Source organism: Gracilinanus agilis, chromosome 4 (genome assembly GCF_016433145.1).
Source record: "Gracilinanus agilis isolate LMUSP501 chromosome 4, AgileGrace, whole genome shotgun sequence".
Classification (NCBI taxonomy): Eukaryota; Metazoa; Chordata; class Mammalia; order Didelphimorphia; family Didelphidae; genus Gracilinanus; species Gracilinanus agilis.
Genome location: NC_058133.1, coordinates 347,041,236 through 347,067,458, shown reverse-complemented (window position 1 = coordinate 347,067,458; position 26,223 = coordinate 347,041,236). Strand labels below are relative to the sequence as shown.

Below are 26,223 nucleotides of genomic sequence, written 5' to 3'. Positions count from 1 at the left end.
TCTTGGTGTCCCCTGCTATTCACCCCCTCTTTCCCATCCCCCATGTCATCTTAGATTATTTAGTGTTCCACCCTCACCCTGTGAATTATTCTTCTGATTACTATAGTAGTGGATACTATAATAGTGAATAGAGTTCACTACAGAGAATTATACATAACATTTCTCTACATAGGAATACATATAATTAGATGTTACTGAGGCCCTTAGAAAGGCAAATTTAAAAATTATAAGTTTTCTTTCTTTCCCCTCTGTTTCTTATTTACCTTTTCATGTTTCTCTCGATTTTTGTGGTTGGATATCAAACTTTCCATTTAGTCCTGGTCTTTTCTGTGCAAATACTAGGAATTCTTCAATTTTGTTGAATGCCCATACTTTCCCCTGGAAATATATAGTCAATTTTGATGGGTAGTTGATCCGTGGTTGCAGGCCCAGCTCTCTTGCCTTTCTGAATATTGTATTCCAAGCCTTACGGTCTTTTAGTGTGGAGGCTGCCAGATCCTGTGTGATCCTGATTGGTGTTCCTTGATATTTGAATTGTCTCTTTCTGGCTTCTTGTAAGATTTTTTCTTTTGCTTGAAAGCTTTTGAATTTGGCAATAATATTTCTAACTGTTTTCTTCTCTGGATCGAATGTAGTGGGTGTTCTATGAATCCTTTCGATGTCTATATTGCCCTCTTGTTGTAGGACTTCAGGGCAGTTTTGCTGAATAATTTCTTTTAGTACGGAGTCCAGGTTTCTATTAATTTCTGGTTTTTCTGGAAGACCAATTATTCTCAAATTGTCTCTTCTAGACCGGTTTTCTCGGTCTGTCACTCTCTCATTGAGATATTTCATATTTCCTTCTATTTTTTCAGTCTTTTGAATTTGTTTTATTTGTTCTTGTTGTCTTGAGAGATCATTAGCTTCTAATTCCTCGATTCTAGCCTTTAGGGACTGGTTTTTGGCTATAATCTTTTGGTTTTCCTTTTCAATATGGTCATTTCTGGTGTTCAATTTGCTTATCAGTTCATTTGATTTCTGAGCCTCACTTTCCAGTTGCAAGATTCTACCTTTTAAACTGTTATTTTCTTGCCAGATCTCTTCCATCTTCCTCCGAATCTCAGTTTTGAACTCTTCCATAGCTTGTGACCCGTTTTCCTTATTTGAGGAGGGTCCGGATGCTTGTTTGTTCTCCTCCTCTGTTTGCTCGGTTGTCTGAATTTTCTCTGTGTAAAAGTTGTCAAGTGTTAAAGACTTCTTTTTCTTGTTGTTTAGCTTTCTCTTCTGAACTTCCTGAGTCTGGGTAGCCATCATTAGCCCAGTAGCTTCTCAGCTTTATCCTCGCCGCGGTCTTTTGGCTTCTGAGGTCTGAGTTCTGGTTTTTTCCAAGGTCAAGCTCCCTGGTGGACCCTCTTGCTTGATCCTCTACTGGAGGTTCCTTTACAAGTCTCAGGGTGCTGCTTCCACAGTCGTATACCCGTCTGCACTGGTTCCCCACTCAGGGTCTGCCTCCACCCACGCCTCCGCCGCGCCTACGCTCTCCCGCACTCAAATTTCGGGTGCGTTCTTTGGCTTATTGGGGTCCCAAATCTTGCTGCTCTCAGGAACAGGCCCTGTAGCTGCCAATGGCTTGATGGGTGCCCCAAACTTGCTCTATTTCTTTTTAACTGGCTTCGGCGCTATAGGTGGTGTGTGTGGAGGTTGTGGGGGTGGGGTGGTTGCTCAGCCCGCGATTTAGTGAGAGCTGTTTCACCCCTTTATAGCATGGAAATGTCCCAATTCCACGTACCTTCCACGCTGCACCCTGTTGTGGGGTTCCTCCGTTCGTCTGGACTTGTTTTTATGTCCCCTTGAGGAGTTTTGTGTGTTTCAGTCAGGAGAGGTTAAGAGCTGCTTTTTACTCTGCCGCCATCTTAACCCGGAACCTCAGAACCAGTTAAATTTTAAGACTGTATTTGAATTCAGAAAGATGAGTCTTCCTGACTCCAGACCTGGCGCTGTAAACACTGTGTCACTTAATTGACCTTGCATTATTGCGGTCATTATGTATAAAGTATTTTCTTGTTTCTAATTACAATACTTTGGTCATTAATCAAAAAAGTTTAGCTCAAAAAGCAATGGAGAGACATAAGGTAAAATAGACCACAACATGTTAAGAGTGAAGAATTGTGTAGATGAAGTAAAAGAGATGGTCTGGCAATGTAGTGAGAACAAGGGGTAATAGATGTACAGCCAATGTGCTACATTAGTACCTACATAATGTTAGGAGCATATTTTTTTAACGACTTCTCTGCCCTCCATGAAGTATTTATAGAAAGACGTAAAAGAATAGAAAGACACAAATGGGTTGAGATCTGCCCCTCTGGAATGAATACTCGCATTTGGCTGATCCTATATCCATTGAAGTAATAAAGTACAACTATGACAAGAGCCTGAATTATTAGTATTAAGTTTGGTGGCACTTACAGACATGTAACAGGTGCTCAATAATTACTTGCTATTTAAAACTCAAGTACTCTATTTTTCTGAAGAGATAGATAATCTATGCATTGTGCAAGTGTTAAACATTATTTTAACATTTTTTTCAAATTTGAAAAAAATATGGGAGCTTAAAGGAAGGAAATATGTGATTCTCAAGCTACCCACCTTATCTTCCTTCACTTTCCAACCTGATGACATTGTAACTAGAGTGACCACCATTATTGTTCTGAAAATTATAGACTAATTCCTACCTCTCTACTTTTTAAAATTATTTTCACTGTGCCTGGCATGCCCTCTTCTCTTGTTTTTGCAAATCCTCCCAAGTAAAGATTCAGCTTGAGCCTGCTTCCTGGATTACAATAGACTTCTTATCTACCCTTACTTCTTCCTTTTCAGAACTTTAATGATAATGCCAATATTCCTCATATTGACGTTTTATAATTTTTTACCTTGCATTATTTTTTAACTACATTGTATGTATATGCCATATCTTTCCATTGAGATTGTATAGTTCTTAAAGACAGGATCTATATCTTAAACTGTGTTACATAGAGCCAGACATATAATAGGTGTTCAATAATTACTTGCTATTTAAAATTCTAGTACTCTTTTTACTGAAGAGATAGATAATTGTGCAAGTGATAAGCATTATTTCAACATTTTTTTTTACATGTTAAACATAACCTCTTCAAAAACAAGCTTGGTGTATAGTCTTGGATGATTTCAGGAAACATCCATTGCTATAAACATATTCACTAGACTTAAGATCAGAGAATCCCAGAATTTGAGTTGGACCTCAGTGGCCATTGAGTCTAACCCATGATCTAAAAAAAGTATGAGAAAGTTTGTGACAAAAATTATTCTTATGATTTGGATGGATTGTAGCCCTTCAACACCTTTATGTAAGTAAATGACTTCTGAGAGAACTCTTTTAGCCATTTTAGTGATAAGCATATCCAAAATTAACTAGACCAGACCTCAACTGACAGACATATAATCTATCATTTGACCTGTACTTGAAATCTTGCTATAGGATTCTTGTATTCTACCCGGATTACCTTTGAGAACTTTGGGTCACCTCTGTGCCACAATGATGTGTCAGAGTAATACTTCATGGAGTACCAATAATATGGTGCAATAAAAATTTGACCCTTTTAATAGCAGTACAATGCTATAAAATTATGAATAGGAATGTCTAGGTTTTCAGACTCTTACTTAAGTGTTTTATGTATTACATCATATGTACCTCTAATCACTCAATATCACACCCTTCTGAGCAGTGGGAAAAGGAACTTCTCTTATTCTAAATTTTCACCACTAGGAGCTCCAGTCCAGTGCTGCTTAGTAGTTTAAAATAATTTTTTGGAGGACAGCTGGGTGCTTCAGTGGATTGAGAACCAGGCCAAAGACGGGAGGTCTTGAGTTCAGATCTGATCTTAGATACTTCCTAGCTGTGTGACCCTGGGCAAGTCACTTAACCCCCATTGCCTAGCCCTTACCTTACCACTCTTCTGCCTGAACCAATACCTAGTATTGATTCTAAGACGGAATGTAAAGGTATTAAAAATAAAAATAGTAATACTTTTCTTGTTCTTTTAAGTATTAATTCTTTGGACTGGAACCAATAACTTTATTGGTTGAAGAAATTCCCTCCATGTGTACAAATCAGTGTCTGTCAGAATCAAGACTTGAACACACTTTTCTCAGCTCTATTACTGTTGCTGACTTTTGTCTCTTTAATGCTAATTAAATCTGAAGTTAAAATATACATAATAATTTTGTTAGGTTTTTTTTGCTAGCTATTTCTAAATTGGAATGCTGTTAAATTTTTTTTTATAAATATATTGAGCAGGGCAGCTAGGGTATACAGTGGATAGAAAATAAACCCATAGGTTGTTTTTTTTTTTTTTTGCCATCTCATTGGCCTCAGAATTGTATTTTCTTTTTTCTAAATGGAGTACTAGTTGTTATGAGTTATTTATATAAATATTAATTTTCATGATGAAAAAATGTCATGTGTATAATGCAGTATTAATGACATAGTCTTTCAAAGAGTGCATTATAAAGTTTATAGGCATCTATTTGTTAGCACTTTTGTGTTAAATTGCCTATTTTTTAAAGTACATTTTAAAATCAATTTAAATTGCATTTTTTTTAAAGTATGGTTGATACAATTAGAGGATTTTTACAAAAAGCAAAAATGATTTCATACTAGTATAATGTGGCAACAAGATCCCCACTTCTTACTCAGTTTCTCAAAAATTCAACTTCTCTTAAGCTGAAAAATATGTGCAAATTACATTAATGCTACATGACTGATTTAGGTAATTGCATTAAGCAATTGAGATGAGCCCCCAATGCTGGGTTCCCAAAAGAATGCTTGCAGCTGTGTGAATTTCACATCTGATCCTAGAATTTGTTTTACCCAGCATTAACTTTTAAAGAAAAAAATCTACCTAGGGAAATATGTGGAATACACACAAAAACAAGAATTCTTTCTTGGGAGAGGCATTTAGAAATTTCTATAAGAAAAATGAGGCAAAAATTATATTCATGTTATATTCAAATTCATATTAAAAATTACATTGGTTCCTTTGTAAGCACTACATGAGCATTATGTGAAAAAATTATGTTGAGGTAATGATGTTTGCATTTCATGTTTTCTAGTAATAAGCAGATATTAACTTTCCCTTTTGGCTCTTGCATTTTTAAAAATGCAAATAAATCCCACTTTATTTTTAACAGGGTGATCCTAAAGTTTGCTATCTTGAATTTAAATCTAATTTGGAGCAGCCCATTTATTTACTACAATAGTGCACTAAAGAGATGCTTCATTGTTGACAGTTTTTATGTAGATAAAAAGTATCTTAGATTTGCCTTGTATTTAGAAGTAATTGACTAACCTGTTTTGTGCAAAATGAGAGCATAAATTTAGAACTAAAAGAAGTATTCCATAAGTAACTTGGCCTATTCCTTCCTTTGAAGAGGAAGAAATTGAAGTCTAGAGAGGTAAGATAAACTATATAGAATCACTGATGACAGAAGTAGCAGGGCTTGTAAATCCACTCTTCCACCTCATCCTCCTGTTTCTTACTGTTTACTCATTCTAAAGTAATGTCTGGGCAATTAAGCATATGTGTATATAGGGAAAGGGTATTGTCCTGCCTGTGAAATGATATAGGCCTGTGGTTAATTGAATGTGGCAGCATCATGTAAAGTACAGTAGATTGTTTTGTGGATTGTCCTAACTAAAATAAGCTAACATGGTGGTTCAGAAAATAATTCCAGGTTCTTTTCAGGTACTTCAGACAGTTTGTCTTATATTGCCTTATAGTATGGATCATAAAAATTGATATGTACATGTTGAATAAAGTTATCTAGATATTAGTCGAATAGCTCTTCAGACATTAGGCAGCAAAGTTGGTTTCTACCCAGGAGGCTTTTATGACTTGACATTATCCATTTGAAGGCTTATAGTTCTGTACTCAATTGCCTTATAGTATTGAAATATTTAAAGAGTACAGAAATTTTTACATAATAGTCTGGCCCTCAACTGACTAAACTCATCAATTTTAGTCCTAATTAGTTCAAAGTCTAGTGTCTGTATACTTTTTTTTGATAGCTATGGATTTAAAGATTAATTACAGAAATACTATAAACTGGAAAAGTAAGAGTTAATAAATGATGTATATCAATAATTTTCCTCATTTTGATTTACATTTTTCACTATCTTATATAGATATAATACTTGATATGGCATTTTATATAGCTTTTTCACATCCATTTTGTAGAACTATCATAAATTATTTTTTAATATTTAAATTTAGAAAGATTTTTTTTGTCTCTTCACTCTAGGAGCTTTAAGAAAGTGAATTCTTTATGATTATTAGTGTAAAATTTCTATCCAAAAGCCAGAATTATTTTTAAGATAATAATTCACTTATATAATGTTCTACAATTTACAACATGCTTTCTTCACAAAGGCATTGTGTGATAGAGGGCAAGTATTATTATCCTTATTATAGATAAGGAACTAGGCTTCAGAGGTTAATTTGCCTGTACCTTGTTATAGCTAGTAAATGTCAAAACTAGGATTCTAACTTAGTTCTCTAATTAATGCTGCATTCATTCTATGCTTCCTCTCTCATAAAAAAGAATAGTTCGTATTGTGATCATTGAGGAATGGGGGGCAATTTATTTTTAAATATTATTTATTTTGCTTTTTTTCCCCCAGATCCTCTTATTTTTTTTTACATTTCAAAGATATTTATTTGTTTGTTTCTTGGGTTTATTTAATTGATTAATTTAGGGTATTTTTTCATGATTACATGATTTGTATTCTTTCCCTCCCCTCTTCTCTCCCTCTTCCTGTAGCCAATGAGGAATTCATCTGGGTTTTACATGTATCATTGATCAAGACCTATTTCCATATTATTAATATTTTAATAGAGTGATCATTTAGAGTCTACATCTGGGGGGCACAATGTAGTAATTTCTTGCTGACTTGATAGTATTTTTGCAGGGTTAAAGCAACTTAAATCCATTATGGGCCCCACTTCTCTCACCTATAAAATGAGGAACTTAGACTAGGTAACCTCTACCATTTCTTAACCATAGTTAAGAATCTTCAAATTTTGAGTAGTAATTTCAGAAGAATATTTTGAAGGGGCAACTAGATGACTGGCTCAGTGGATAGGAGGCTTGGAGATGGGAGGTCTTGGGTTCAAATGTAGCCTCAGACACTTCGTAGCTGTGTGACCCTTGAGAGGTCACTTAACCCCAATTGTCTCTAGCACTTATCACTCTTCTTTCTTGGAAATAACACTTAGTATTGATTCTAAGATGGTAAAGGGTTTTAAAAAAATTTATTAATAGTAATTTGAGGATTTATTAATTTTTAAGAATGTTTTTACACTCCTGAAATTAAACTGAATGTGTTATGTATATTATGCTCTTAGTGACATTCAAGAATATCTCTCTTTCAAAATTTGAAAGATAATATAAATAACTTCCGATCTTATTTATGTATGTGTGTATGCATACTATATATGTATGTGTGTATTTATGTGTATTAGCTATATCTATTTGTATATCTATTAAAAATAGGAATTGTGTCAAAGAAATTAAAGGTAAAATTGAGTATGATTGTTCAGTCCATTTATTGACAAGACAGTCTTTTCTTTTAAATTATATTGCTGATGCCAGAAATAGAAAGAATTATTCTTGTGATTATTTAAATTGAGTAATTTTCTCTTTAAGAAGTATAGTTATGGGGCACCTGGGTAGCTCAGTGGATTGAGAGTTAGGCCTAGAGACTGGAGGTCCTAGGTTCAAATCCGGCCTCAGACACTTCCCAGCTGTGTGACCCTGGGCAAGTCACTTGACCCCCATTGCCCACCCTTACCACTCTTCCACCAAGGAGCCAATACACAGAAGTTAAGAGTTAAAAAAAAAAAAAAAGGAATATAGTTACTATATTAGATTTTTTTATAATAAAATTGAACCAGGAGGAAAAAAGTTGGGCAGCTAGGTGGTACACTGGATAGAAAAAGACTCATCTTTCCGAGTACAAAGTGGCCTTAGATATGTAGTAGCTGCGTGACCCTGGGCAAGGCCCTTAACCAGTGTTTGCCTTGGTTTTCACATCTGTCAGATGAGTTGGAGAAGGAAATGGCAAACTACTCCAGTTTCTTTTCCAAGAAAACCTGAAATGAGGTAACAAAGAACTGGACACAACTGAAATGACTGAATAACAACAAAAAATACGACAGTTATACTCTAATAAGATAGTAGCTATTTTTTATTGTAAATGATTGTGTTTTTTATTAAACAAGACCTACTTTAAGGCTACCTCAGCCATATTCTAATAAATTGATAATCTTTATACCGAGATCATAAAAATTGATGTGTATGTATATGTTGAATAAAATGATAGATACTAGTTGAGTAGCTCTTAAGATATTATGCCATATAGTTGGTTTTCACCCAGGAGACTTTAAGACTTGGCATTATCTATTTGAAGACTTATAGTTCTGGTACTGTCTATTATATATTAATTACTTTTACTTCAGTTGTAAAACATAAGCCTTGGAATATAGTGTGCTTTGTAAAATAACATATTTGAAAAACATGGCAAATATAGGCTTCTTAAGTGAAGTAGTTTTTGTAGATATTGGAGCAGTTTTATTCTGAGAACATAAATAGTAAATCATTCTGCTAAGAATCATTTTAAAAATATGCCACTTATAGAAAACATTTCATTCAAACAAGAAAACCTTATAGTTGTTTCTGACTGCAATACATGATATTAAATAAAAAATATGATTTCAAATCTTACATTTTATTGGGATTTGTATATTTGTATTTTCTCTTCCTCTAAAATTCAGTAAATAGACTCTCGTTACTTGTGTGAAGTTGCTACTTAACCATGAAATAAAATGGTTTTATTGAGTTTGCCCTGAAGATAAGGTCCACTGTGGCAATGCTGTCCATATATGGTGGCTGTGCATGGAGAGCCAGGTGGTGCTGCAAAGCATCGCACAGTGAAGCGTGCACTTATCTAGGTTTGACATTTGTCATCCCATACTGCTAAAGGGAAGGGAAAAATCTGCTTTTCCATATGTTTATGCTTTTTTTTGCCTGCAGTTTTGTCCAGATGGTCCGGTGAACATTGTTTACAGTAAGATGCTAACCCAGATGTTTTTGAACACTCATGTACACAACTATAGTACACTAGTCCACAAATTATTTGCATATTTTAATTTTAAGTAATTCATTTTATGCATGACATGGAAAGTTTCCAGAACTTTCTTTTAGAAAAGTTCCTAAAATGGATAATAACTTACAGATCACCACTACTGAGTAATCTCATCATTATCAATTAAGATTATTTATTTGGTGATATTTAGACTGTTACAGTATGGTAGTGTTATATAAATATATAAAAATATCAGCCAAGGAATATAACTGGAAATACTTTTTGTTTATGGAAAGTTTATTTTTATTTGCTATATATAGATTTATTTCTATTTTATCTTTGCTAGGAAAATATGCTCTTCTGGTATTTTATGCTTCTAATTATTTCCACATGTATAAGTAGAGAAAATTTTTTAAGAGCTCAGACTATCAAAATATATAGACAACTTCTTCACCAGTTAATTTTTTTTTTTTTTAATTTTAAACCCTTAACTTCTGTGTATTGACTTATAGGTGGAAGATTGGTAAGGGTAGGCAATGGGGGTCAAGTGACTTGCCCAGGGTCACACAGCTGCGAAGTGTCTGAGGCCAGATTTGAACCTAGGACCTCCTGTCTCTAGGCCTGGCTCTCAATCCACTGAGCTACCCAGCTGCCCCCTTCACCAGTTAATTTTATTTCAGTTTCTATAACAAGATATAAATGTTATTCTGTAACAATTAAGACTTATTCAGTGAGGTATTAAAAATATGAGTCAGAAAGGCACACTTTATTAGCAGTCATATAAATCTAAGCATGATTTCATAATAATTAAATCATGAAACACTTTTTGGATAAACACTGTCACAAATGTTAGTTGCCTACCAAAGTAGACAGGGACTTTTTTTTCTGTACATAAGATATGGTTGTGGTGATGGGGTCCGACTTTGTTTAAATTGAAAGAGATGGACTAGATGACCACTCTAGAACTTCTAGATCTCAAATTGTTATTATAAAGCAGTAATATCACTATTCTTGACTATTTAAAAACAGAAAAAGAGATTAGTGGAACAGATTAGACATTGAAGATTCAATTCAGTTTTACATTTATTGAGCATTTATGAGATCAGGGATCCATAGGCTGAGCTTACTGAAGTTTATCTTCATTGTCAATAAGAATTAAGTGAAAATTCTGTCATTTTTGACAAGCTTTATTAACTCTCTGGGAGTTTTCTATTTTGTAAATTCAAGGATTTAGAAGAATGGTGTTGCATTAAAATTCGATACCTTTCCCTTAGAATATTTTTGTTTACTGTAAGGGTTGTTGCACCATACCATCCCCACCCTTCTTAAGGCTAAGTATGAAGCAACATTATTATGAAGCAATATTTAGCACCTAGTTATCAAGAATAATTAGGTTAAATAGGGAGCTACTCAATAGTCTAATCTTCTGTGATGAAACTGAGTCAGGTGCTATTGGTATAAATGATAGGAAGATGGACATTGGATCACACTCTTCTACTGTCCTCTTTCCCTCAACTTCAATGCACAGAAAAATCTTTCTAAAGGGAAGATTAGAGATTAGCTACCATAGCCTAGCTTGAAGGGGGGACTTTAAACAGAGTTTACAGCAGGAAAAGATCTAAGAGTCCTGTGACAAAAGGAAGCCCCCATGTAGAATATGCCATGCACTGTGCTAATGCTGGGGATACAAGAGACAAAAGACAAAACCTGCTATTCAGGAGCTCACAGTCTAACTGGGGAGACAACAAAGAAATATATAAAAACATGCTCTACATAGGATAAGTAGGAAATAATTATGAAAGAGCAGGTACTAAAATTGAGGAAATAATTAAGGAAAGGCTTTCTATAGAAGATGGGATTTTAGTTGAAACTTAAAGGAAGTTCAGGTAGCCAGTGGGCAGAGATAGGGAGAGCATTCCAGACCTGAAGGATGGCCAGAGAAAATACCTGGATCAAAGAGATGGATTATTTTATTGATGAAACAGCAAGGAAGCTGGTGCTACTGGATCAAAGGATATATAGCTGGGATGTTAGAGAAGGTTAAGATAAGATTATAAGATTGGAAAGGTAGGAGGGGGCTTGGTTATAAAGGACTTTGAATGCCAAACAGGATCTTGCCATTGACTATGGAGGTGATAGGGAACCACTGGAGTTAATTGGGGTGGGGTGAGGGGAAGCGGGGGTTGACATTGTGGGACCTATGTTTTAGGGAAATTCCTTTAGTGTCCAAACAGGATAGATTGGAGTGGGGAGAGTCAGGCAAACCTAACCAGTAGGTTATTGGCAATAGTCCAGGCATGAAGTAATGAGGGCCTGCACCATAGTGGTGGCAGTGTCAGAAGGAACATATTCCAGAGGTTTTACAAAGATAAAACCAATAGACCTTGGCAACAGATTGATTTGGAGGATGAGAGATAGTGAAGATTCAAGAATGACTTCCAAGATGCTAATCTGATTAACTAGGATAGTGTTGCTCTTGACCATAACAGGGAAGATAGGAGAGGAAAAAGGGTTTAGGGGAAAAGATAATGCGTTCTGTTTTGGACATGTTGAGTTTAATATATTGGACGTTCAGTTTGAAGGCAGTTGGAGATGCAAGATTGGAGGTAAGCAAAACAATTGGGGCAGGATAGGTAGATTTGAGAATCCTCAGAAGAGAGTTGGTAATTAAATCTACAGGAGCTGACACGGTCATCAAGTGAAGTAGTATAGGAGAAGAGAAGAGGGCACAGGACAGAACCTTATGGGGCACCTATGGTTAGAGATTGTGATCTGGAGGAAGATGTGGCAAAGGAGTATTAGATAATAGAAAATATTAGATAGAAGAAAAATCAGTAGAGAAAGAAGAGAAGAAATAGTAACAGAAGGCATATCAGTGATATGAGATTGGGGGCAGGAGGATCTCGCAGGAAATAGTTTTAAGTTCCAAGAAAGTTCTTTTAAAATTTTTAGTTTATTTTTCAGTTTCATTTTTTCTGTGTCCTTGGTCTTGGCCAATTTGGAAGTGTATTTTTAGAATCACAAATTATCTTTCAACAAAATGTACATTACAGCAAAATTTAAATTCCCCTTTTGGAGAATGAATATGATATATGAATATCAATATGAATTAATGTGCTATAAGTAAGCATGAAATGGATTCCATCAGAGGGAATTAGGGCAATGTCTGTGAACTGATGAATAACAAAGTGAGCAGAACTAGGAAAAAAACTTATACAATTTACAATATGGGGGAAAAAAACAACTTTGAGTTTTCTTTACATGATTCTTGCATAGATATACCGATCGGAGTCTAGAGGAAAGAAGATGAAGCATACTGCCCATCTCTTGTCCGAGAAGCGATAGACTTAAATGCAGAATGAGAGATGCATTTTTGGATATGGCCAATGTGGGAATTTGTTTTGTTCAACTATGCATGGGATTTTCTTTTTTCTTTTTAAAAATTGTTCAGTTGTAGGAGTAGTAAGGGATAAGAATATAAAAAGAAACAATTTTTTAAAAATAAATTTAATTCTAGATTTTACAAAGGAGGGGGAGTAGGAATCTACCAATCAAACAATCAGAAAGCACTTATTAAGTCAAATTAACAAGCATTTGTTAAGTGCTTACTATGTGCCAGATACTATGCTATAGGGTACCACATTATTTTATCCTTGGTTACATACCATCTTATGTGGTTTAATAGTTTTCTTCATGTGAGTTATTTTCATGGATTCACCATACATGCTTCCCTTTTATGAGCTGCATATTCAGTTTAATAGTTTTTCTTATTTTATTGCATGTATCTTATATAATTTGTGGGTTTTGCTTATACTTATAGGTTCATTTTCCAAAGTAATAAGGCTTTGTGAAGAAAAATGTGAAGCAGGTGAAATATGGAAAGGAAAATGCCAAATCAATAGTTTACCAGCTTCTGTGAAAGGAATTAATAACTTAGGGAACACTTGCTTTTTTAATGCTGTCATGCAGGTAAGATATAAACATTAAAAATTGTAATTTTAATTTGATTTTAAATATGTTAGAAATATTTTAATATTTTATTCCTTTGGGAAATGGTCTGTTCTTGAAATGGGAAAAGAAAAGCAACTAAGCTCATTCTAGTCATAATAAAAGAAATATTCATCATAAATGTATGTTAACAAACACAAGCTTTTCACATTAGAGTAGCCATAACTATTTCAGTTTTCAAATTCTTAACAGTGCCAATTCTGTTTTAAGTTCAGACTTAATAGATCTTGTATAAATGAATTTTCTTGGTAATAGCACGTTATTTTAGTATTCTTTGCTCAGATATAGCTGAGTGAGGATATTTTACATGGAGGACAGACTCTGAGATTTCTTTTCATAAGGGATTTTTAGGTGCACTAATACTTAAATTAGGGGAAATGTTATTGACTGAAATCCATTTCATGTTGAAGTTGGTTACTTTTTCTAGTTATTGCTAAAATAATACTTTTTATTCAGGCAGTTACCAGGCCAATAGTTTCAATCAAAATTTACAAATTAAATAATTGTATGTACATGTAAGTTAGTGATCTGTTTGTTAAAGGAGACAGCTTTAATTTTCTTTCTTTTAGAATTTGGCACAGACGCACATGCTCAATGAATTGATGTATGAAGTCAAGGAGAAGGGGACAAAGTTAAAAATTTTTCATACTTCAGACCCTCAGTTGGTAAGTAAAAATATCTGTGTAAATCATAGTTGTAAAAAATGAACCATCTTCAGAATTCCATACCTGGGATAGGAGACAATGGTTAGAAATCATTTTAAATTTTAAAAAAGTTTGAGCTTCAAAAATTTTAAATATTTTTTGTTGTTGATAAAAATTTTTTTGCAAACAAAACATAGAAAATGCTTAAAATTTCTGTCAAAGCATGTCAGTTTGGGATGTTAAAACTCAAACATCTTGAAATTAGAACATAATATCTTATGAATGAATACCATGCAAGTGAAGTATGTGTATATACATATAAATAGTATGACTAATTTTTTTCAAACAAAACATAATTTACAAATGAGTATTGTTCCTGACAATATCATCACCTTAAGTGAATCTCTTTTATATTTATTTATTATAATTTTATATACTTATTTTAGATATTCGTGCATGTTTGCTATTTATATATTTATTGTTGGGTGTATTTATATTTCTGTGTTTGCATATATATTTTATATTTGTTTTGTTGTATTATAATAATATTTTATTTATGTAATAATAAGAAGTTTAATTTTAATATAAGATATACACAGTTTGATCTTGCCTTAAGTGATATCCTTTCTAAAATATTCCTTAATTTTGAGAAGAAAAGATTTTTTTTTCTCTGTATAATTCCAGGCCTCTTCTCTACAACCCCTTTCAAGTATAGTGCTTATAATATTGGACTAATAGATTTCTGAGCCTCCTGAGCCCATCATCGTCAGGTTATTGTCACCTAGCTATACTATGATGAATACTTGAAATTTTATTTTTTATTTTGCATTGTAAATAAAAGTAATTTTCAAAAAGCCTGTAGTAAATTCAGATACAATTCAGTAGTGGATTGCTCTTTACAGACCCTACTATTTATTTGAGCTGAGATATATTTATTTATTTGGGAGATGTAGAATAAATTACCTGTTATCACTGTTGTTTGAAATAAAGTTTACATTCTAGTATTTTACTTCTATGGAAGTAACAGTCTCCACCTGTTTATAAATAGCCCTTATTTAAAGCAGCATACTTATTTTTACTTTCAAATTTATGGGTTAGGGCAGGGGTTGGCAACGTTTTTGGCCATGAAAGCCATAAACGCCACATTTTTTAAAATGTAATTTCGTGAGAGCTGTACAGTGCTCATAGTGTGCGCTCCTGTAACAGCTCCTGAAAAAAAATTGACTTTATGGCTCCTGCAGAAAGAGCCATACTTTGCCAACCCCTGGGTTAGGGTTTTTACCCCGTGGACTTCAAAGTTTTTAATGAATGTAGAGGAATGGCCTATATGTAAAAATGTGTTTTCAAGAATTGTAGGAATAGCTATCAGTTGATGTAGTCATTACTCAGGCAGAAAGCCTTTTTGACATACAAAAACTATAAAGAAATATAATTTCCCCTTTCTGATATTAATCTGGCAATGGATTTTTGGACAATATTACTAAAGACAGAAAGTGTTATTAATAACTGTAATTCCCTAAAGCCACATGGATACATTTTCAAAGTCACATTAAAAAATTGCTCTAAACTTTTTTCTTGCTTTCCACCTCACCCCCTCTATACTCCAAATGATATCCTGACTTTTGAACAAGTTCAGCCCTAGTGATAATTTATTCTGGAAACAGTTTACTGAGAAAATCATTAAATACAAAATTAGAGGCCGCTGAATGGCTCAGTGGATTGAGAGCCAGGCCTAGAGAAGGGAGCCCTCATTTTCTAGACCTTACTGCTCTTTTGCTTTGGAACCAATACACATTATTCTTTCTAAGATGAAGTAAGGGTTTAAAAAAATAAATACCAAGTGTTCCAAAAGTCTTAGTATAGTTTTAAGTGTAGTAGTTTAAATTAAACCTGTGTAAGCGTAAACCAACCAGCGTAACATTTCTTTAGGATGTTCATTGTTAGGATATTTATATTACTGATAGAAAATTAAATTCCTTTTTATAGGATCCACTAGTGGTGAACCTGTCAAGTCCTGGAACTCTGACTTCAGCTATGTTCCTCTTCCTTCACAGCATGAAGGAGCCTGGAAAAGGACCACTTTCTCCTAAAGTCCTCTTTAACCAGCTTTGTCAGAAGTAGGTACAGTTATCTTTAAAATAAATATCCATGCATCTGATACTACAAAAAGTATTTCAGAGCACATATGTTATTTAGTTTAAATGACCCCTTCACACAGTTATATTGCTGTTAATACTTAGTGTGTAAAATTCTTTAAAATTCTGGAATCGGCCTTTTAGAGCTAAAAGGGACCTTAAATATAATTTAATTCAGCTCCTTTGTTTTACAGATAAGGAAACTGAGGCACAAAGGAATACATTAAAATAACTCCTGTGACTTTAAGAATACAAATAATTTAAGGAAACCCAGTTGAAATTTCTAGTAATCATATTACTCTTTAGAATAAAAATGATTAAAATGTGAAATTGGATCAATTGCATAAATACACAAAAGTTAAAATTTTAGATCTAAATTTAATGTGTATGAAGTTGTATTTATTTTGATCCCAAATTAAGCTAATTTGGCACTTTTAATGAATTTGGATAAAATCCCCAAAATACACCAAATCTTTGAATGAGAGTCTCTATTACTGAACTTACTCTAGGAAGGCATTGATAAGAAAGTCCCCATATACACCAAAATATTTGTAATGATACTTTTTGTGATAGCAAATAATTGGGGACAAAGTAGGTGCCCATCAACTGAGGAATGGCTAAACAAATTATGGTACATGAATGTAATGGAATATTACTATGCTGTAAGAAATGATGTGTGTCATGAGAAGCATGAAAAGATCTATATGAACTGATGCAGAGTGAAGTAATCGGAGCCAAGAGTACGTGATACCCAGTTACTATAATTTAAATGAAAAGATCCAGAAACCAAAGGATTAATAATGAACATAACAAAATTGTTAATAGGTAAGACTAGGATGAAGAGGTATTTGAAGACACACCTACCCACCTTTTTGGTGGTGGGAGATCTATAGGTGTTATATATAGCATTTTGTGTTTTTGTACTTTTCCAGTATGTCAGTCAATTGTGCTGGGTTTTTTTTCCTCTCAGAAAAATACTATCATATGGAATGGCTCTATAGAAGGGGAAATAGGAAAGATACTTGAAATAATTGATTACAGAAGAGATTTTTAAAAGTTCATTTTTTAAAAAAGAAAAGTAAAGTAGTGCTCCAGAAGATTTCTAGATCTCCCATCCCACTTCATTCCTTTCAGCTGTTCACATTTGAATTTTGCTCTTTCAGCAATTTTAAAAGAAAAGCCTGAAAAACCAGGTTGTGTCTGATTTTAGGAGTGAGAACTTAAACAAATGGTCTTCAAATGCCTTAGAACTTCCTATCTTTTCCTTCATCTTACACCATCTTTCTTTCCTTTGATGTAGTGATACTGGCTTTTTGGATGTTTGTCCCACATTTCTTTTCTCTGGACATTTTCAGTAGCTATCCCTGGTACCTGGAACTCTCCTTTCTCATTTCCATTTTCTGACTTCCCTGGCATCCTTTAAGTCCTAGTTAAATCCTTCCTTCTACAAAGTGCATTTCCAGATCCCCTTATGCTAGCTCCTTCCTTCTGTGATTATCTCCATTGTATTCTCTGTATATCTTGTTTTTGTGTCATTGTATGCATGTTGTCTTCCCTATTAGACTGTGAGACCTTTGAGAGCTTGCCTTTTATTGTATCCCCAGTACTTAGCACAGTATTTGGCATTTGTTTCATTTGTGACCAGCTCTTCTTGGCCCTACTTGGAGTTTTCTTGCCACAATACTGGCAATTTCTCAGATGAGGAAACAGGATTAGGTGTCTGCCTGGGGTCACATAGTAAGTGTCTGAGGCTGGATTTGTATTCAGGTCTTCCTGATTCCAGGCCCAGTGTTCTCTATATCTTCCTGCCCCCAAAGGCACTGCACTTTTATGAGAGGAAATGGGGTAAACAACTTATGAAAAAGAGCTTTTGGCTACGAAGTTTTTCAGCCATTATTTAAGCAACTCAGCTGTGCTTATCTCTTCTTCCATACAATTCTCTAAAATCTTTCTCCAGATCAGGGGTTGGCAAGGTATCTGGCTCCACCTCCCAACTGAACAGGGGCCCTTCAACCCCCCCCCCCCCCCCATATTCCAGTGCCTTCCTCCTCCATTCTCCTCCTTCGGCAGGCATTTATGGCTCTCACGGCCAAAAAGGTTGCCGACCATTGCCCCAGATCCTCAGTTGGTCTACACCAATTTGGAAACTATGGCAGAGCCCTGCCATTCCTTTCTTAGTCCTCCATTTTCCATGCCCCACATGTTTTTGTTTTTGTTTTTTTAATTTCCTTGAAAGATTGGTATTGTGAAGAACAGATGATGAAACACACTTCCTTCATATTTGGAGAAAGGTTGGTGACTTCATAGATAGAATGGTATATGTCCTACTTGTTAGATAATTGCTTAATTAGTTTTTTCTTTTTAACGGGGAAATAGTTTTTTCATTGGATAAAAAGTGTGGCTGTGGTGTAAAAAGCAAAAGCAACAAAAAAAAATTTTTTTTTTAAGAGACTATATCTTACCTTCTTACCCTATAAGCACCTAGTACACTGTAGAAAACAACATGGTCTGAAATGAGTACAGGGTTTAGATTTGAATTCCAGCCCTGCCACTTAATAACTGCATGACCTGGATGGGTCACTTACTTCAGTATCTTCACTGAAAAATGGAGATAAGTATAACTGCACTCTGTTTCACAAGGCTGAGATAATCAAGTATTGGTTTTGTCAACTTTAGAGTATTATGTAAACATAAATATTTATTATTATATGCTCAGTAAATTAGTTGTGGTTTGATTGAAAGAGCAGAAAAACTGCTTTTAAATCTGTATGTGTATGTTTTATTTTTGCTTTCAAGAGAGAACCTAAATGAATTGAAACTTTGACTCCTAATATAACCTCAGCTTGCATTGTAATAACCTCATGAAATTGTAAGGCTTTAACAAATTGTAGTAATATTTGTAAGGTAATAAAACCTGTAGCTTTTTTGTTTGTTGTGGAGGCTTAGATATTTTTACCTATTTCTACCAGAGAATCTATAAGCAATAGGAAACCAAAATTGTTATTTTCTAGGATTAAGATACTATATTTATTTACTTAGGTGGAAAAAAGTTATCATCTCTAGCTCAAATGGTGTTACAGATGCAAAACAAAGAACATCATGGAGTGTCTCATTGAGTATAGGAACCATTATTACCTTAAATTCTTCATGGAAAAGGAAGCAGGTGATTTTGTAATAAGGCACTGTCATTTTCCTCAACAATTTTGAACACTATTTCATTATTTAATGATAAAAATAGAAAAGATTTAGTTTAGATCTTTAATAGGCCATATCAAACATAGCAAGACCACTTGATTTTTATATTTCTTGCTATCAATATCATTTCTTGCTTGCATTTCTGCACCAGCCAAAATTTAGTATGTTAAATGCTTTGGAAAAAAAACAGGGCAAGTAGAAAGCAGCATTTGAAATAGTAGGCAAAAGTACACTTAATTGGTAACAAGATAAACAGTTCATATCTCTTCCTCATAACTTTAATTGAATATTTATAGTGTTAGGTTGATACAGGACATATTTTTCTGTCCTATATGTAGCACTTAATTTTTTACATGTTTCTAAAGTGCATCTTTGTAGCTCATGCTGAATTAAATGGACAAGAAATATAAAGTAACTTTTGAAAGGGAAAAAGAAAAGGGTAATTCTTCTCCTAACAACTGTTTGTTGCCTGGTACTAATTCATCCACTGTTAATTTTGTTAGTGTTGCAGCTGTCAAGTGTTTGTGGAGCCAGATTGTGAACATAGCTACAGGGCCCTTCTGTTTGTTTTCCACTGTTTTGGATATTAAGACCACAGACTTCTGACTTCTGTGGAGACTTTATGACTGACCAAATTTTCCATACTAAAAGATATATACATGTTTTATTTTATTACACTTGAATGACTTTAGCTATATAAGAGGCACAGTTAAAGTTGACTGTCAGTCATCAAGCATATATTAAGTCCTTACTGTATGCCAGACACTGTGCTAAATGCTAAATCATCAAAAATATGAAGTTAGAAGGAACCTTCAGGGCTATCCCAGTCAGGTCACCACAATTTACAGATAAAGAGAATGAGAGGCCCATATAGGTTGAATGAATATCAGAACTAGGATTCACACTCAGGACCTGTGGCTCCAGATTCCTATGCTTTCTACTTTATGATACTGACAATTGATGGCTACTCAAAAAATTTTCAAATGTTATAATAGCTAATTTTCCTTAAAAACGTATTAAGTATAGATTCAAATATAAATACATCTCATGCATTATTTCTGGAAGTGAGGGTTATAAAAAGACAAATAGTTTCAGGCTTTCAGTTCTTAAAGCCTCTTAATTGAGTTTCTTGCACATTATAGAGATTTGGATAGGCTAAACACTTTGAAGTCAATAATATCTCAATTCTAGGAAGTGGATGTATATTGACGGGAAAAACAACCTAAAGAATCTTAGAAAGAAAATGTTTGGGTAAATATTTACTTAGAACCCAAGTCATGCAAAACTTTGAATGAGGTAGTATGGAGGTTTACAAAAGAGCGTATATGATCATACAGTAAAACCACAGAAGTGGCAAAAGAATCCAAATAAGCCCGAGTCTTGGTTTTTTGTGTTGTTTTTTTAAATCTGTATGAAGAAAGAAAATGAAATAACTTTGAAGGAAGGCTATAAGTGAAATTGTGTATTTAATCCCAAAGTATAATTAGCCTATAGAAAATAAAAAAACAGGAGAGAACTTAATAGAGCTCATATTTAAAGGAAGGGTCTAATCTAAGAAGGGTAGGTTCTTTTTTTTTTTTTTTTTTGCATTTTAAATTTTTATTTTTTTAAAAAATATTTTTCCATGTTTCCATGATTCATTTTCTTTCTCTCTCCTTTTCCCTCCCCATTTCCAGAGCTGACCAGCAGTTCCACTGGGTTATACAAGAGTAGGTTCTTAAGCTATAACACTAATAGTGTCGTTTAAATCAGAATGTGATCGTTTGAGGAATGGCTAAACAAATTGTGGTATCTGATAATGATGGAATAGTATTGTACTAGGAATAATGAACTGGAGGAATTCCATGTGAACTGGAAAAACCTCCAGGAATTGATGCATAGTGAAAGGAACAGAATCAGAAGAACCTTGTACACAGAAACTGATACACTGTGACACAACTGAATGTAATGGACTTCTCTACTAGCAGCAATGCAATGATCCAGGACAGTTCTGAGGGACTTATGAGAAAGAACGCTATCTACATCCAGAGAAAGAGCTGTGAGAGCAGAAATGCAGAAGAAAAACTTATGATCGATCATGTGGTTCGTTGGGGATATGATTGGAGTTTTGATATTAAAAGATTGCTCTACTACAAATATGAATAACGTGGAAGTAGGTTTTGAACAATGATATATGTATAACCCAGTGGAACTGCTTGTTAGCTTTGGGAAGGGGGAAGTAAGAAGGAGGGAGGAATCATGAATCATGGAACCATGGAAAAATATTCTAAATTTAAAAAAAGAAAAAAAATCACAATGTGAAAGAAGCACTAAGAAAGCATTTATTCACTTATAGTTAAAATTATAACTTAATCCAGTACGTGGAAAGGTAGTAGTATATCATTATATTTTAGTTGCTTATTTATCTCATTAGTGTGGGTTTTCCCTCTGATTATATAAATTTATAACTCATCGATACCTTGCCATCTGTGTTCATGTCTTTCCATAAATTCTTCATAGAAATCTTTGTGTTATAAGGATTAAATTTTAATGGTTTGGCTAAAATATATGAAGATTATAAATAATAGTGGTGGCTGCCAATTCAAAGTATTATTGCTCAAAGTTGAAATAACTTTAATAGCTTTTATTTACAAAAGAGGTGGAAAGAGTGAAAGCAGAGAAATACAAAAGGGTAGAGAAGACATTAGCCTATCTAATTAAATATTTCTCTGGTGCTCAACTCAGCCAGGACTTGTTGACCTTCAATAGGAATTAAACTCTTTCCAGAAGCCAGGAAGGGAAAGCCAGCTATCCACTCACTTAAGTTCCCTCTGTGAGGCAGGTCAAGACAATGACTAGAGCGAAAGGTGATTCTTGAGGGCAACTTTCTTCCTTGAGCTGACCTTGGAGTCAACTTCCTCCTCTAGCCCCAGAAATTCAGGGCCTTTTATAGTGGGTTCTTGTCTCTTACCCTTTTCACAGGGGCCAATCAGTTTCCAAATTGTCTAGTACTGCCCAGGGGCCAATGTTTGTGGGAACCAGTTCTCACCATCTGGAGGGGTGAATACTCATCAAAAGGGTTCACAGATTCCTGGCTGATTGAGCTTTCTGAGGGTGTGAATAGGATTCACAAGATTGGGGACTGAGTTAAAAGGGTGGAGCTCTCTAAGTAAGTGACTTTGTGGGAAGCCAATAAGAGAATAGATAAAAATCTGAGACTCCTCTTTTGACCCCTTTTGTGATCCTTGTGATTTCTTATTGAAAAGTATTGTGGCCTTATTGAAAAGCTTTAAGTTCCTAGCAAACCTGAATTTAAAGGGTTAACACCGTTCCCCTTTGACCAGGAATGCTGCTGCCTGGTATAGCCGAGGCCAAAATCTTAGCAGGGGCAATTTGACCGGGGGATACTCCCCAACTTGGCTTCCTGATAAGAACCCAGTCAAAATTCAGCCTTGGCCTTGGTCTTTTCTGAAGCCAATGTTTTGCGTTTTGATGTGACATAATTTGTAACTTCTGCACATCTGCAAGGTTTTGGGGGGGTTCTTTTGTGTGAAATGAGTCTTGAAATATATGTGATAAACTCCATGCTCCTGGAGCCAGAGCTGGAAGCTTGAGGTAAAAGACAACTCCTGTGTCCCGGCCTTATTTCCTTATCAACTAAACTGTCATTATCAGAGATAATAAAGAGATCTTGACATGACTTGTGAGTTCTCTAAGTAATAAAGGATTCCCTTTCACAAGTGTAAACTCATAGAGAACAAATAATTCCCTTTTACAATGTCAAAGGTCTTTTCTGTAGCATGTTTTTCGTTCCATGGATCCTAGTACAACATTTGGACTTTCTGTTTGTTATTCCATAGCATAGCTTCATGGCCAACCCTGTATCCCTCCAATACTCTTCATGTCACCTATAATTTTGATTCTTCAGAGGATCACATGTTTGTGAGTGAATAGCTGAAAGGGACATCAGAAATCATTCCAAATCTCATAAAGTAACTGAAGCACAGAGAAGTTAAGTGATTTTCCTAGTATTGCATTTTTTCAATATCACATACTAAATGTCTAAGGCAGGATTTGAACCCAAGTCTTCCTGACTCTGGGTCTGTTGCCTTATCCACTATGCTACACTGCCTCCTATGATCTTATAATCCTATGGGATTCCATTTTGTATTAAATATGCTATTATTTGAAGCCAAACAGCACCACTAGAAGAATATTGGTGTTAAAATAGCAATGCTTTGTGTCAGGGAACATCTTGGGATAGTTGTTATTTGTATATTGCACATATTATTCCATTCATGTCAGTCAGTCAGAAAGTACAATGAACTTATTATGTGCCAGAGAAGTTCAAAGAATGAAACAAACTTATAGACCTTATATTCTAATGGGGAAGACAACAAATACACATATAAAAGCATACAACATAAATATAAAATGAATAAATACAAATAAAAAGTATTTTGGGAGGAAAAGCACTAGTAGTTGGGGAGAGCAAGAATATTTCATGCAGAAGACAGTGTTTAATCTGCATCCTAAAAGAAAAGAGGGGTATTAATAAGGTGGAGGCAAAATGTTATAGGCATATAGGATGTGGCAGCTCACAAATATAAGAGTAGGAAGATGGAGTGCTCTCTATGTAAGCAATAGAAGCCCAATTTGCCTAGATTGAAAAATGCAAGAGAGGTAATAATATTGAGTGACACTAGATAGATGGATTGGGGTCAGTTTGTTTAGACTTTACAAACTAAACAGAGTATTTTTTTTTATTCCAGAGGCAATAGAAAGCCCTTAGAATTGATTGCCTAGGTGAGAAAGTGGTCAGATATGTACTTAAGGAAAAGTATTTTGGCAAGTGTGTTGTTATAGGATAGACTGGAGGGGTGAGAGAGTTAAGGTAGTAAAAGGCCATGGCAGTAATCTAGAAAGAGGTGATGAGGACCTGAACTAAAATGGAAGCTGTTTGAGTAGAGAGAAGAGTAAATGTGAGGGCAGAAATATCAAGGATTTGGCAACTGATTCATTATGTGGGGTGAAGAATCCAGGATGATGTGAATTTCTAAAACTGGGAGACTAGAAGGATGATGGTTATCTTCAGAAATGGGGAAGTTTGAAAATGGTGAATTTGAGGGAAAAGGTGAGTTTTGGATTTGGGGATTTAAGATATCTTCATGACATCTAGTTTGAAATAACAATTAGTGATAGAGGATGGAACCCCATAGGAAAGACTAAGACTGATGATAATATGAGTCTTCTTCATAGAGATGATAGTTAAAGCCAAGGAAGTTGATGAAGTTATGTAATGATATTTTGCAAAGCAATATGGAAAGCAAGATGATGGACAGTTACCTGATTAGAACATGGAATGGACTGAGCCTGGAAAGGGGCTGGCTAATACCAAATCAGTTGATGCTCAGGTATAAAAGGGAGGATTTGAACCGAGACAAGGTCTCAATCTGAGATTGGGGTAGTGCGATGTTTGTGGTGGTGGTGAGGGTAGGCCTTAGGTCAACTTGAATTACCAGCAAACTCCACTGAACAATCTCACAGCCCCTGATCCTATGATACCTTTATACTGAGTAATGTTATGATTAAAAATGATGAGGGCCGAGATCAAAAGGAAGAATAGTATTTTAATAAAAGCCATGCTGATAGAGATAAACCGACCACGCGCCTGTAAGAAAAACCTATTCCAACCTCACCTCCGCCATTTACCTTTCCTCTCTCCGCCGGCTCCGGTAACTAAAGAGACAGTTCCAAGTCACTCCCCCCTACTTAAAACAGCCCCTCACCTTTAATACGTCATCCAAAACAGGAAACCCATGAAACCCGTTGGACCACGAGAAATGTAGTTTTAAGGACCCCCACAGGTCCACAGAAGTTTGTCAAACACTATATTGAGGTTCAATCCTTCCAAATAGAACCCCAGGTGATTTTAACTAACACAGTAACCTGTTCCTGATTCATACTCCAAGAAGAAACAACAATATCCTTCAGCAAATAACCTAATTTGGGTGAACTAGTCTGGCCCTGCCAGGCTGGCAACTGGCAATTATCAATTGACAACTGATAATCCTGATAGCCTTCAATTCAAGTACCATCTTTGTCAGCATTAGCTTAGATCAAGAACTTCCTTTTTCCCTCCTTCCCAGTTATTTATCCTGCTCCCCCCCTAAGTCTGAAGCACATTAAATCTTTGAACTTACCTAGATTAGTGTCAACTTTATATTGAGCCTTAGTGATTGTATCCCTGGGACATTTGAGGGAAAGGAGAATAGTAACATTCATAGCAAGATATAATCTGCAGTCAAACTCTAGCGTTATCCTACTAGGCCAGATTAGTCAGTTGGAAGTATCTGTACAGTTCCATTCACAAATTCTCCATTTGGCTGGCTATTCTGGGACACTGTTATTCTGAAGTTGAGTTTAGCAGATTCAATACAGCTATCTTGTGGGCCCTTTGTGTTTCACTATCACAACTTAAATGTTACACTTAGGTATCTCTCTCTCTCTCTCTCTCTCTCTCTCTCTCACACACACACACACACACACACACACACACACACACACACACACACACACACACACACACAGAGCTTCAGTTCCTTATATCACCAGGATCATTATAACAGTTATTACTGAGAGAGTATATAGAAAGGGAAAAAAAGAACAACTAAGAATTTTGGGGAGTGCCCACAATTAGAAGGTATAGTATGGATAATGAACCAACAGAAGTAACTGGAAAGAAGTGCCAAACAGCTATGAGAACACCAGAGAGAATGATGTTACAAAAACACAAAAGAGAGTCTAAGAAGTGAGGTTTGATCCCTAGTGTCACATAAGTAAGAAGGATGAGAACTGAGAAAAGATCACCAGATTGGATTATTAAAAAATCATTTGTATGGGATAAATGACATCAGCAAGACAGTGTATGATAAACCCAAAGAGCCCAACTTTTGGGACATGAATCCACTATTTGACAAAAACTGCTGGGAAATTTGGAAAACAATATGGGAAAGATTAGGTCTAGATCAACATCTCATACCCTACACCAAGATAAATTCAGAATGGGTGAACGACTTGAATATAAAGAGGGAAACTATAAACA

At 34.9% G+C, this 26,223-nt stretch overlaps 1 protein-coding gene across 1 annotated transcript in view; it reads left to right on the top strand.

Annotated features, from left to right (window-relative positions):
- The window catches only part of USP45 (ubiquitin specific peptidase 45), an 83,093-nt gene that overhangs the window by 25,342 nt on the left and 31,528 nt on the right, over positions 1-26,223 (top strand). Inside the window, exons 6-8 of the mRNA XM_044676580.1 lie at positions 12,978-13,126; positions 13,735-13,830; positions 15,796-15,926. Of these exons, the coding sequence (XP_044532515.1) occupies positions 12,978-13,126; positions 13,735-13,830; positions 15,796-15,926 (376 nt within the window). The remainder of the gene's footprint in view (positions 1-12,977; positions 13,127-13,734; positions 13,831-15,795; positions 15,927-26,223) is intronic.